General features: G+C 48.0%; 1 protein-coding gene across 2 annotated transcripts in view; it reads right to left on the reverse strand.

Moving 5' to 3' along the window:
* Window positions 1-9,512: 9,512 nt before the first annotated feature.
* Window positions 9,513-14,835, reverse strand: part of CGN (cingulin) — a 65,436-nt gene continuing 60,113 nt past the window's right edge. For both annotated transcript variants that reach the window (XM_084614122.1, XM_084614121.1), the window contains exon 21: window positions 9,513-14,272. In XM_084614122.1, the coding sequence (XP_084470248.1) occupies window positions 14,131-14,272 (142 nt within the window). In that variant the 3' untranslated portion in view covers window positions 9,513-14,130. The remainder of the gene's footprint in view (window positions 14,273-14,835) is intronic.

Raw genomic sequence — 14,835 nt, forward strand, 5'->3', positions numbered from 1 at the left:
GGTCCCTTTGAAGTCCCCCAGGTCAGTCTCAGGATAGATAAATAATCATACTAAGGATATCTATGATTCTGTTATTATTCAATCCCTAATGTGCTAGGAGCTGTAAAAATGCCTAGTAAGAGACAATCCCTGCCCCCAAAGAGTTTGCAGTGTAAATGATTACTCTAGATAATTCATCTGCCTGTGCCTCAGTTTCCCCATCTGTAAAATTGGGATAATAAAACCAACCTCCTTTTAAAGTACTTCAAGATCTACTGGGGGGAAGTGTTATAGACAAACTAGGGATTATTATTAGATTCTTCACCAGGCTAGAGCAAGGGTTTACATACAGCCACCTCCATAGACTACAGTACCTAGTACAAAAAGAAAAGGAGGACTAGTGGCACCTTAGAGACTAACCAATTTATTTGAGCATAAGCTTTCATGAGCTACAGCTCACTTCATTGGATGCATTCAGTGGAAAATACAGTGGGGAGATTTATATACACACAGAACATGAAAAAATGGGTGTTATCATACACACTGTAAGGAGAATGATCACTTAAGATGACTATTACCAGCAGGAGAGCGGGAGGGGAGAAAACCTTTTGTAGTGATAATCAAGGAGGGATAGCTCAGTGGTTTGAGCATTGGCCTGCTAAACCCAGGGTTGTGAGTTCAATCCTTGAGGGGGCCATTTAGGGATTTGTGGCATAAATTGGGGATTGGTCCTGCTTTGAGCAGGGGGTTGGACTAGATGACCTCCTGAGGTCCCTTCCAATCCTGATATTCTATGATTCTATGAAGGTGGGCCATTTCCAGCAGTTAACGGGAACGTCCGAGGAGCGGTGGGGGAAATAAACATGGGGAAATAGTTTTACTTGTGTAATGACACATCCACTCCCAGTCTCTATTCAAGCCTAAGTTAATTGTATCCAGTTTGCAAATTAATTCCAATTCAGCAGTCTCTCCTTGGAGTCTGTTTTTGAAGTCTTTTTGTTCTAATATTGCGACCTTTAAGTCTGAAATCGAGTGACCAGAGAGATTGAAGTGTTCTCCGATGGGTTTTTGAATGTTATAATTCTTGACGTCTGATTTGTGTCCATTTATTCTTTTACGTAGAGACTGTCCAGTTTGACCAATGTACATGGCAGAGGGGCATTGCTGGCACATGATGGCATATATCACATTGGTGGATGTGCAGGTGAACGAGCCTCTGATAGTGTGGCTGATGTGATTAGGCCCTGTGATGGTGTCCCCTGAATAGATATGTGGGCACAGTTGGCAATGGGCTTTGTTGCAAGGATAGGTTCCTGGGTTAGTGGTTCTGTTGTGTGGTGTGTGGTTGCTGGTGAGTATTTGCTTCAGGTTGGGGGGCTGTCTGTAGGCAAGGACTGGCCTGTCTCCCAAGATCTGTGAGAGTGATGGGTCATCCTTCAGGATAGGTTGTAGATCCTTGATGATGCGCTGGAGAGGTTTTAGTTGGGGGCTGAAGGTGATGGCTAGTGGCGTTCTGTTATTATCTTTGTTGGGCCTGTCCTGTAGTAGGTAACTGAAGTGAGCTGTAGCTCACGAAAGCTCATGCTCAAATAAATTGGTTAGTCTCTAAGGTGCCACAAGTACTCCTTTTCTTCTGGCTCTGTCAATTTGTTTCTTCACTTCAGCAGGTGGGTATTGTAGTTGTAAGAACGCTTACAGTTTATCATTGCACATAAAGAAATAGGGCCAGCTTCTGCAATCAGTCTCCTTTGAAGACATGCACAACGTTTCCCACCACCCAGTTGCTGCTGAGGTTATGATTAAAAAGAGTTTTACTGGATTGGCCAGGTCATAAATAATCTCACGCACACACTGCCTCTGCAAAGCATCTGAGCAAGATTGCAAAAAGACACCTTACCTGTTGCGGCTAGGCTTTTCAGCATAGCAAATAGCCTTGTAAATCAGTTGGAGTAAATCAACAGCTGGAAATTGTAATTCTGCCCCTGCTTGTAAAAGACTCTCGCATCGAAGGCAGGGTGAGTTCATTGCATTTAATACTGTATTTCAACCAGGAGCTTTTGCATTGGTAGATGATTACACTTTGAAATTTAAAGATGATGGCAGCATTTAGATCTTTAAAGCAACTAACGCCTTCCTGGAAAACCATTTGGCCTAATGGCTTTTTTTTTTGATTGAGCAGATAGTTCCTCTGGCCCCATCATTCTAATGGAGCTGAAATTAACCCACTAATTACATTTACTTCCTAGGATCAATGGATAACAACTAGGTGTGGTAAGAATGATTGTGCCTTGCATTACCAATGCAGCTGTGTCAGGGGAACTAGTTACAACCCTGTTCCAGTTTGAAACCCAGATGGTATCTTATCCATATAAGATTGGCTGCAACCAACTCCCAACTCGAATTGTTATGCATGAGTTATGGGATTTTTTTTTAAAGGTTCTACAAAAATACCCCCTTTGAAACAAGGCTTCTCAACGCAGAGCAGTGACTTGAAAGCATTTGTAAACCAGAAGCAGCTCCACAAGTTTATATATACACAATGGGGTTTTGGTCCATGACTAGGGCCCCTATGTGGGATGGTAATACAAATACATACTAATGATACAGATGGTCAAAACAGAGACAGAGAGAGTTTTGTCTAAGGCTGGGAGCCAGGGACGACATTTTCAAACGCAAGTGCCTGAAATTTCATGGATTTGAAGGCCAAAGGTGGCTCATGATGACCGTCAGGTCTGAACTCCTGTATAACTCAGGCCAGAGAATCTCACCCAGCAATCTAGACTTCGGGTTGAGTCATTCTTGATTTAAAGACTTGAAGTGATGGAGAATCCACTACCCTCCCTCCCCCTCATTACGTTGTTCCAATGGTTAACACATAAGAACAGCCATACTGGGTCAGATCAAAGGTCCATCTAGCCCAGTACCCTGTCTTCCAACAGTGGCCAGTGCCAGGTGCCCCAGAGGGAATGAACAGAACAGGTAATCATCAAGTGATCCATCCCCAGTTGCCCATTCCCAGATCCTGGCAAACAGAGACTAGAGACACCACCCTTGCCCATCCTGGCTAATAGCTATTGATGGACCTCTCCTCCATGAATTTATCTAGTTCTTTTTTGAACCCTGTTATAGTCTTGGCCTTCACAACATCCTCTGGCAAAGAGTTCCACAGACTGACTGTGTGAAATATACTTCCTTTCGCTTTAAATCTGCTACCTATTAATTCATTTGGTGACTCCTAGTTCTTGTGTTATGAGAAGGCGTAAATAACCCTTCCTTATTTACTTTCTCCACACTAGTCATGATTTTGTAGACCTCTATCATATCCCCCCTGAGTCACTGCTTTTCCAAGATGAAAAGTCCCAATCTTATTAATCTCTCCTCACATGGAAGCCATTCCATACCCCTAATAATTTTTGTTGCCCCTTTTTGAACCTTTCCAATTCCAACATATCTTTTTTGAGATGTGGCGACCACATCAGCATGTAGTATTCCAGATATGGGCGTACCATGGATTTATATAGAGGCAACATGATATTTTTTTGTCTTATTATCTAGCCCTTCCTTAATGATGCCCAAGATTCTGTTCACTTTTTTGACTGCCGCTGCACATTGAGAGGATGTTTTCAGAGATCTATCCACAAGGACTCCAAGATCTCTTTCTTGAGTGGTAACAGCTAATTTAGACCTCATCATTTTATATGGTTGGGATTATGTTTTTCAATGTGCATTACTTTGCATTTATCAACATTGAATTTCATCTGCCATTCTGTTGCCCAGTCACCCAGTTTTGAGAGATCCTTTTGTAGATCTTCGCAGTCTGCCTGGACCTTAATTATCTTGAGAAGTTTTGTATCATCTACATATTTTGCCACCTCACTTCTTATCCCTTTTTCCAGATCATTTATGAATATGTTGAATAGGACTGGACCCAGTTCGGACCCCTGGGGACACCACTGTTTATCTCTCTTCATTCTGAAAATTGACCATTTATTCCTACCCTTTGTTTCCTATATTTTAACCAGTTACCAATCCATGAAAGGACCTTCCCTCTTATCCCATGACAGGTTACTTTGCTTAAGAGACTTTGGTGAGGGACCTTGATAAAAGCTTTCTGAAAAAGTACACTGGATCCACAGGATCCCCTTGGTCCACATGCTTGTTGACCCTCTCAAAGAATTCTAGTAGATTGGTGAGGCATGATTTCCCTTCCCCAACAAATTAGGTTCATCTATGTGTCTGACAATTCTGTTCTTTACTATAGTTTCAGCCAGTTTGCCTGGTACTGAAGTGAGGCTTACTGGCTTGTAATTGCTGGGATCACCTCTGGAGTCCTTTTTAAAAATTGGTGTCACATTAGCTATCCTCCAGTCATTTGGTACAGAAGCTGATTTAAATGATGGGTTACAGACTACAGTTAGTAGTTCTGCACTTTCACATTTGAGTTCCTTCAGAACTCTTGGGTGAATACTATCTGGTCCTGGTAACTCCTTACTGTTTAATTTATCCATTTGTTCCAAAACCTCCTCTAATGACCCCTCAATTTGGGACAGTTCCTCAGATTTGTCACCTAAAAAGAATGGCTCAGGTTTAGGAACCTCCCTCACATCCTCAGCCATGAAGACCGATGGAAAGAATTCATTTAGTTTCTCCGCAATGGCCTTATCGTCCTTGAATGCTCCTTGAGCATCTCAATTGTCCAGTAGCCCCACTGGTTGTTTAGCAGGCTTTCTGCTTCTAATGTACTTAATTTTTTTGCTATTACTTTTTGAGTCTTTGGCTAGCTGCTCTCCAAATTCTTTTTTGGCCTTCCTAATTGTATTTTTACACTTCATTTGCCAGAGTTTATGCTCCTATTTTTCTCATATTTTCCTAGCATTTAACTTCCACTTTTTAAAGGACACCTTTTTGCCTCTCACTGCTTCTTTTACTTTGTTGTTTAGCCACAGTGGCACAGTTTTGATTCTCTTACTATGATTTTTAATTTGGGGTATATATTGAAGTTGAGCCTCTCTTATGGGGTCTTTAAAAAGTTTCCATGCAGCTTGCAGGAATTTCTCTTTTGGCACTGTACCCTTTAATTTCTGTTTAACTAACTTCCTCATTTTTGTGTAGTCCGCCTTTCTGAAATTAAATGCTACAGTGTCGGGCTGCTGTGGTGTTTTCCCCGCCACAGGGATGTTAAATTTAATTATACTATGGTCACTATTACCAAGCAGTCCCGCTATATTCACCTCTTGGACCAGATCCTGTGCTCTACTTAGGACTAAATCAAGAATTGCCGCTCCTCGTGTGGGTTCCAGGACTAGATGCTCCAAGAAGCAGTCATTTAAAGATGTCAAGAAACTTTATGTCTGCATCCTGTCCTGAGGTGACACGTACCCAGTCAATATGGGGAGAGTTGAAATCCCCCGTTATTATTGAGTTTTGCTTGTCCCACATTCATTTTCTTTCCTCTACACTAGTCCATTAGTTGCAGGACAGTAGTACCTTAAGGCCCACTCATACTGTGTTCAGGGCATGTATAGAGTGAGGGCCGGTCCCTACCCTGAAGAGCTTGCAATCCAGTTAGACAAGAAGGATCTGCAGCCTTATTTTCTAGTTGGGGAGCAGCAGCCTGGAGAGGTTCAAGTGATTTTATCAGGGACACGTGGGGAGCTTGTGGCAGAGACAGGCATTGAGCCCTGGTGCCTGGAGTTGCAAGTCAGCACTTTAAAACCAAGGTCCCTGCCACATCCCTCTTGCTAATGCGGAGCAGGTGAGGGGGTGAATGGCTATCAGCCAGGAGAGCCAGGGCCTGATCTGCTGTAGGTGGAGTGTGTTTGATTAAATCCCATGACTAGAGATAAACACCGAGAACAGCTCAGGGAGGGGGAAGCACCTGCCTTATGCAAATCCGCGGCTAGGCGGGAGCCTTTCCAAAGCACCCAATGTAGGGCTGCTGCTATCGGCAGTTGCACAGTCCTCTACCTCTGTCCTAGTCCTAGGTGCTGACTCCTTGGGTGCTCCGGGGCTGGAGCACCAATGGGGAAAAATTGGTGGGGTGTTCTGCTCCCACCGGCAGCTGCCTGCCCCACCCCAGCTCACCGGCGCCTCCTCCCAGCGCTTGCTGCTGTGAAACAGCTGTTTTGCAGCATAAGATGCTGTGGGAGGGAGCGGGGAGGAGCAGAACTTCGGCACACTTAGGGGAGGAGGCGGGGAAGAGGTGGGGCTGGGGCAGGATTTGGGGAAGGGATCCAATAGGGGCAGGGAGGGGGCAGAGTTGGGGTGGGGACTTTGGGGAAGGGGTTGGAATGGGGGCAGGGGCAGAGTTGGGGAGGAGCCGGGGGGGGTGTCAAGCACCCCACTGGTGCCAGGAGAAGTTGACGCCTATGGTCCTAGTTCCAGTCAATGCTGACCCTTTACTAGGAATCGAAATGTAAACGCCCAGCTAACTCCCTGCTGCTGCTCCTGGTGATGCTGCGAACAGGGATCTGATGAAGGGAGGGAGAGTGGGTTGCAGCTCAGATAGACCTGATGCGTGATGTGAATCACTGCAGCAGCTGGAAGCCCCCTCCACTGTGCTGGGTGCTACACATAAACCTAGTGAGCGACAGGCCCTGCAGAGCGTACAGTCTAAATAGACCAGCCAGACACAAGGTGGGAGGAGAAGGGATGTGCCGAGGGTCACAAGGCAAATCAGTGGCAGAGCTAGGAACATAGAATCCAGGGTTCCTGAGCCCCCATCCATTGCCCCCACGAGCTGTCAAGGAAGCTCCATTAAACCAACCCCAACAGCCAGGACGGGCAGTAGCTTTCAGAAGGCCCCTTTGAGGAAATAGACATCCACATGAAAAAAGGGTTTCCCACTGAACGCAGAGCACTGGCTATTTGGGCCTCATTTTCAGCCATCTCCATCCACCAATTCAACATTGCAGTTTGCGCTGACCACCCTGATCCTGCGTCCCACATGAGGGATGTCAAAGTTTATCCTGCAAACATTAGGCTTAACTGGACCTTAACCGTTAACCCTGGGGGCCGTGCCGTGCCGACCTCGGTTAACTTCCATCTTTTCTTTAAGCACGGAGTGTGTGGAACAGCCCATCCCCTCACGATTTTGTCCACCCATTAGGCCTAATATCCAACACACTAATTCTGGTTCATTAATTTCCAGTCCCAAGTCTTCTGTTTTTACCAAGCACGATTTCAACCGACTCATTGAAGAATATCAGCAGGGCTAGTTTTTTGCCTGCACTAATTCTCTTGCATCTGTTTATTACATTTATTATGAAAAACAACTTGACCTCTTTTCCATCGCCATCTGTTGTTAGAGGTTATTGTAACAGCTGATGAACTTTCATATACTTTTTCCAATTGATCTTACAGATAAGGTAAATTTGTAGACCCAATTATCATAACAGGGGACTTACAGCTTGACAGTTCACTTTATTCTCTGCACCATCTCCACCCAACACAACAGAGTTTGGGCATTCAGAGGATGGGTTGAGCTGTACCTTGACTGCTGGCTGCTATAAAAGGCCCTTGGCAATTTAAAAAACAACAACAAAGCACTCACACCTGTGGAAAAGTAAACAGGGTTTGTTCTGCAATTAGCAAAAAGGTCGGTAGCAGCAATGAGCCAATGGAGAAACAGCTGCAATTTCCCTCATGACATCAACCTTTGTGTTGACCCTCCCTTGCTGTCCCACTGCCTATGGGATTCAACAATCGTTTTCTCAGGAGTGGGGGATTTTTCCAAAGGGAAGAGAAATGGACATTTCTGCACACAGTGAAACGGATGGCAATATTTGCTCCAAAGAAACATGGGCGATTATCTCAGGTAAAGCACATCACCCTTTGGAATAAATGCTGGTTGATCCAACACAACCTTCCTTACCCATTTTCCACACCTTTTTCATCATGGCTGTAGGGTTAACTTTCTCTTTTATGGAGGTAGGGTGTAAGAATTAAACACTTGGCCTTTTCTTCCGTGATCCACTAGTCTTCATACAAAGTCCATTTTCTAGCTAAAGGCAGCTTCCTTTGCTAGCCAGAGGAAGGACAGACATAGGGTGAAAGCACAAGACCAGGAGTTAGAGATTCTGCCCTATGGGAGTTCTTATCTGACCCTCATCACTGCAGTTGGGTATTAAGAGAGGTCACTCACAGCTGCTATGTGCAGTTTGATCTCTCTGACTCTCCCCAGAAGAGTTTAATTTAAGTGTTACTGTGTCCAAGATCTGAGTGATCTGGTAAAACTGAAGTTCTGTAAAAAACAGGGAGTTCAAGATTTTCATAATCCAGAAAGGATGTTCCTGAATTTGGCGGCACTAACCCCACGTTTGGCTTATTGAAAGTCTTTGTCCGTGCATCGTCACAGGGCCCTGACTGGGATTCCTACATGCTACTGTAATAAACTGAAGAGAAACGCTTTGCTTCAGCTTCTGCATTTGCTCACGATACAGCTCGAATACTCCCCCAGTCCAACTCCTAGCCCCACACAAAAATCTCAAGCCCCATTTAAGTGGCACTTTAAACTTCAACTAGCCTACTTGTAGGGGGTAGGGGTTGAAGGTCCAGGGCTGTAGATGCTCAAGCTAGTAACACAGTGGTAACTCCCGCTGTAACCGGATCCCAATGACCCATCAGCTGCTAAGCCGGTCACTCTGCCTGGCTCCAGAGGTGTTTCGCAAGATGGTTGCTCTCACTGGAGTGGAGTAGCAGGAATGCACCATTGCATTGAAGACCTTGCATCAGCATCCCCGGCTGTGAAATGCGAATCATTAGATTGTGCAGAACACAGTGAGACTGGAAGGGTCTTTTCCTATGGGAGTACAGCACCTACTGGGTCCTGGTTCATCCCTGGTGTTCCTAGGTGCTATCTCAATGCAAACAGACCTTCCTCCAGTGAAAGGAGAGGGGCAGAGAACTGCTATTTTCAGGGGGGCTGTTTGGTTACTGATAGGATGTAACAGCAGGGAATTTGTTCATTATCTCTTTGCAGTTCAGATACGTTTGTTTCCCCAGTTACGGGACCAATTCAGCTCTGTAAGTGACATGCCCCTGCTGTAAGTCCCTTAAAGTGAGCACTGTTACACCAGGGATAAAGTGGCCAGGACAGGTCGGACTTGAGCTCACCACTGCATCACGGTGAACACAGCCATTCAGATCAACTAAGTTAATTAGCACTTGATAACCCTCAATAATAATGTGTGCCAGGGCTGGCCCACAACATTTTGGCACCTGAGGCGGGGAGCTCAAATGATGGCCCCATGCCCCCACCCTTGGGCCAAAACTTTGAAATGCTGTTACAATAAAATTGTTTTAAATGTTGACGCTGCAAGGTATTTGTGTCCTTGTGTGCCCTCATTTGTCCATCTCCACCTGTTGTCTCATTTGATACTTAGATTGTCAGCTCTTTGGGGAAGTGACTGTATTTTTGTTCTGTGTTTGTACAGCGCCTAGCGCCCTGCGGTCTTGTTCCATGACTGGGGCTCCTAGTACAACACAAACAAAAATAAATACGAGATGCAGGGGAAAACTGCAATGAGATTAGCTTCAGCATGTATAAACTTTTAATTTTAAAATACAAGTTGAAGGGCATATGCAAGAGGAAAACAAAGTTACATAATAATCAGATCATCTCTCTCATATGCTGCTATACAAGCAATCAGAATCCACAGGGGCATGAAAGCCACTCTGCAATAAACGCTATTAGCATGGGACTTGAATCATCCTTCCCCTCCCTTGTCTCAAATTCCTCTTACATCGGGTTTTATTTTAAAAAAGCAAGTTATCCTCGCAGGAGATCTCAGCAAGGATTCCCCCTCCCTCCCTCCCTCTGGCCCAGCCTCTGCAGAACAGCCTGTGGAGACCACCCGTAACCCAGGCTCATCCCTGCACGTTTCTTGGGGGGGACATGTAGGTGGCTTGTGTCTGATTCAACTGCCAGGAGGGCAAAGCCTGGGGCCCACAAGAAAATTGGTCCAGCTTGGCAGCGAAACATCCTCTTGGTGTATAGAGCCACAGAGCCAGCTGGAAGGCAAGGCCCAGCCTTGCTCAGTCCTCACTGACCAGGCAGAAGAGGGGGAAACGGTGCCCCAGCTGCTGCGGGATCCCCACGCACATTGCGGGGTGACAATCGGACCACACAATTCTGCAGCTCCTTGGCTCTCGCTGCGGCAGAGTATCAATGGGCCCGTTACTAGGGCAGCCCTGGGAGAAGCGTCACTGACTTCCAGGTGGTTGTTCTGCATTTACAGCAGAGGGAGGGGGGAAATTCCAGCACTAAGCTGGTCCCGGCCTAGTGTCACTCACTCCAACCAGCCACACCCACGCCTGCTGCTAGGGTCTGTAATGAACGTCCGGGAGTCCCTTAGCAGCTCTGAAGCAGGGCTGGCTCCCATCAGGCTCCTGAAGTGGGAGGTATGTTAGATCTCAAAAAAACAAAAACAAAAACAAAACAAACCCCAAAACTCTGCTGGGAGGACCATCTTCTTGCTCCATGAGCCACACAGCTCATCTATGGCTGTTTCTCGAGAGTCTCACGTCCCATTACTTTGACGGCTGGTGGGGGAAGGGAACCTTAAATTCCATCTCCTCATTCCACCCCTACAACCTCCCTTTTGAAGCTGCTGCTTCACTGAGCAGCTTGCCCGTTAACAGTGCAAGGGGTGGGTCTCTGCATCCACCAATAGAGCCCCGATGAGGCATCTGCTGTCTAGGGAGACTACCCTGGGATCCAGAGGCTGGCCAGCTCTGGAGAAATGCTCTTGGTTAGCTCCCTCTCTGCAGCCCCCTCCAGATCAGGCGGGTTTGGAGGAGGAGCAAAGCCAGGCGCAGAAGGCGGGGGCTGCCTGCAACGAAACCCACCCAGGCCCTGCAGATGGAGAGTGAAACAGGACAGCCCTCAAAAGGTGTGGATGGCAACCTGGTTAGTGAAACCTTCGCTCCAGCTCCTTTGCAATGGGCACATTCCTACAGTCACAGAGCATAACAGGTTCAGGCTGTCGTCATGATACAGCTGCACCCATCCAGGGCTTTTTAGGGGGGTAGGCTGTGTGTGTGTGTGGGGGGAAGATTCCCCCCACCCATCTGTGGGTGTTTTAACAAGGAAACTTTGTTTCAATTATTAAGTGCCCAGTGTGAAGAGTCCCAATCAAAATCCAGAGAGAAAGAGACCCAACCCACCAAGATCAGCTGAAAATCCAGCTGTTTGAAAGCTGGGGTTCGATGCTCAGCTGGTGCAGATCTGCGGTCTTCCATCCACGGCAATGGAGCTACTCCCCTTCACGCCAGCAGACGATGTAGCCTTGATTCGTAAGTCAAGCCTTGATTCACCTGCTCTTCCTCAGTGGCGGCAGCCTCTAAACAAGAAAAAACTTGGCTCCCTGAGCAGATTCCTCCCCAAAGCCTCATGGTGGAGAGCTGGAGCTGGTTGGGGTAGGTTGAGAGATTGCAAAGGTGTCTCTGAACCACTGCATCCCAGGAGAAGGTGACAGCACTGGCTTGTCGATGACCTGAGATGCATCTTGCAGAATTTATCTACTGAGTGTGTTTGTTTTCGGGGGGGAGATGTTCGCCTGGAAACGCTAGAGCCAAACACCTTTTACATCTAGATCAGCAGCTTTGGGAGGTCCCAATTAGGGGCAGCTATTTAAATGGTCCAAGCAAGCCTCAGAGTGGCTCTCTGGGCTGCGTGACCAGCACACTGCCATGGAGCAGATGAGAACTCCGAGGACTTGCTGTTCCCATGGCGTTTTGCGAACTGCCAGGCCCATAGCTGCAGACGTTCGAACCAAACATCAGGACAAAAAACAAGCATCCAAAGCACCGTCTCATCCGCGTGGCTACGGAGACCTGCTCTAGGGCAGCATGCCGAGCAAGGCAGCGCAAGCAAGCAAGGCCCCTGTTGGGAGCAGAAGGGCGTGAACACTAGTGGAAGCTGAAATCATGCAAGACAAGGCAATGGCTATATTTGGGCATTGGGGATTTTTGTTAGCTCTTGAGCTCAGACCGAGCATCACGGTGTATTTGTCACCTCCCCACCCCTGCTCCTGTCTCTTGCTGCCTCAGGCAGGGGGCATGTGCATGTTAAATCGGGTTATTTTAAAACATAGGCATGTTTAAATGTTCTACCCCCAAGTCCGCTTCCAAGCAGAAATTCACTGGACTAAGTTTCCCCCACTGGACACTCCCCATTAAGGCACAACGGTCAAGGCCTGACTTTCAAATTGCTCTGAAACCCCTGAGCTGGTGAAGTTTAAAAAGGTAACAGAGGGAGACTGAGATGTTAGCAGCTCAACCCACAACAGAAGCGGGGGGGAGGGGGGTGTCACACACTCAGTGGAAACGCTCCCTCGCCCCACATATGTTCCCAATCTATAAAGCAGCACTTTAGGAACAGGTGCAAATTCAGCTACAAAACGAGGCTCAATGGGAGCTGAAAGGCAGGTTCGTTTCAAGGATACATAGGTCTCAAGCAGGGCTGGCCCAGTATTGTTCTTTCCTCTCTGAATAGGCTGGATGCATTACAGCCCAGCCCAGCTCACACTCCACTGATTACAACTGCAGCTGGGTGAGTGAAGCAGGAGCAGCGTTTGGGGACATGGAGGAGCTTGAAGGTGAGAGAATTTGGCTGCTCAGCCCATCAAGGCCAGTACAGCCCCTGCTTTTCATTAACATCCGCAGCACACGTGCTTCCAAAGGCAGGGGTTTGCTTTCCCTGGCTGGTTTATTGCCAAAAAACAGACGCGAGAAACTGCTGGAGAGGTGCAAGATAGGAGGGGCCCCCAGCAGGCAGACCCCAGGTGTTTGTTATTAATTGCATTGGAGACAGCCCTGGAGGCTGGATGTCCCTTTATACAGGACAGCAGAATGTGGACAGGATGGCCAGGCAGCCCTGCCCTGGATGGACCCCCAGGGTCATGCCTCATTTCGTGATTGATCGCTCGGCTCAGACAAGTGGAGGCAAGCTCTCATGCTCATTAGTTTCAACAACAAAGTGCTATCATGTCAGATAAAAATCTCAGCTATTCCAAAACCTGTTTTACTTCTTCCTCCATGGGCCAGCTGCGACGGGATTAGTGTAATGTCACTGACAGCTGGGGACTGGACCGAGACCCACCACTTCCTCTCACACAGGCCATGAACCCTTGAGGTCCCAGTCAACCTGGGCGATCTCAAAACTTTTCCTGACCTACATCCCCATCCTTGGCCTCCTCCCCCAGAGCAGGGCCAACAGAAAGGGCCAAAAATGTGCCAACAGAGTCCCTTGTGAAGCACACTAGCCCCATAGAGTTTCGCAAGCCTGAGGCTCCCACTCCCCATCCTCTGTCATTACGAAGTCAGAGCCATCCTTCAGCGCAGCCACGTGCTCACAAAGAATGAAGAGAAGGGAAGAGCAGCACGTAGGCCCCACGGATTGATGGGCTGGCCAGGAATTTCTCTTTAACAGGGCGTGAGGAAATGAAAGCTGCAAAAGTCCTGGAAAAAGCAGCCGCTGGATTTTAGACCCAGGACTCCATGAGGTTGTCTGTAGACATTAAAGACACTCTCAGAGCAGAACCCAGCTTTCCCACACACCCGGACCGTCTCCTCAGACTCTGGTTGCTGACGGTAACCTACCACGCTTCCCCTTCTGGCAGAGAAAAGTGAACTCCCACGGTGCCTGAAGAGACAGGTTCACCTCTTGTTTATGAGCCACAGAATATCATCCTGCCTTATTGCACATCTGTTTCCACCCCCCACCCCCAGTATACAGACAAACATTTGGTTAAGATACGAAACATCTGGAATTTAAGCAGTGCCCTGAGAATCACAGAGAAAAACAGATTAAATAGAATTTTCTGGGGATCTTAACACCCAATTCTGCCCCACCCTCCCTCCCAATTTAAGCAGAAAACCTTCCTGCACATTGTTCTCAGTTCTTCTGCTCCTGGCTCCTCTCCAGTTAGCTGCTTTTTGGAAAGGACGCATGTGTCAGCCAACTCCAATCCAAGGATCGCTGGCCTCCAGGGTGTTGTTTTTCCTCCTAAAGGGACTGGAACGTCAGTGGATAGGGGACGCTCCCCCGTGGAATGACGCCCTGCACCTGCCTCTCAAGGAGCCCGAAGTAGTTCTGACTGTGGGGAAAAGGGCGCACCCCAGGAGCCAGTTAACGACCCACGCTAGCTGCTAGCACGAGCTGGTCTGCAGGTTCCCCTCCGTCAGCAGCGAGGCGATGGAGGATGGGCCGTAGGCGCTGTCAAACTCCTCGTCCGAGCTCAGGCGGTCGTCGTCCAGGGAGGCCTCTGCAGCTGAGCGGGTGGCCTTGCGCCTGGGTGGGAAGAGGACGAGCCAGTGAATGGCTGCGGTTACCTGACCCTGCTCTCTGTCCCCGGCTGGCTGATTCCCACTAGGGCCTAGAGCAACGGGAGATCCCTGCTCTAAATCAGGAGCTCCCATCTGCCCACAGCCCTGATTGGACACCCTGCACCCCAAACACTGTGTTAGAGGGCAGCAATGAGATGAAAAGATCAATGAAATTCCAGAAAGGAACCGTTCCAAGCCTGCTGGGCTGAGACTTCCATGGAGCTGGGGCAGGTCAGTGCCCAGCCTTCGCTTGACTCTCAGCGGGACCGGGGCAGGATTGTTTGACTATCCCTGCACACCGCGCTACGGACTTCCCTTAGCCGCAGGCTCAGTGTGAACGACCCTCGCTAGGGCACTGGAGCATGGCTTAGATTATGGGCACACTGCCGCTCTGCTTCAGGGAGGTCGCTTAGACCAGATTCCTGCTCTCCAAGAGCAGATCTTCCTCGGCGCGCCCAGCACAGAGCTATGCCTAGCTACAGGGCTGGAAGGAGGGCAGGGGACAGGCAGCCTGCGATTATTCCTCAA

This window comes from Lepidochelys olivacea (assembly GCF_965140295.1).
Source record: "Lepidochelys olivacea isolate rLepOli2 genome assembly, chromosome: 24".
Taxonomy (NCBI): Eukaryota; Metazoa; Chordata; order Testudines; family Cheloniidae; genus Lepidochelys; species Lepidochelys olivacea.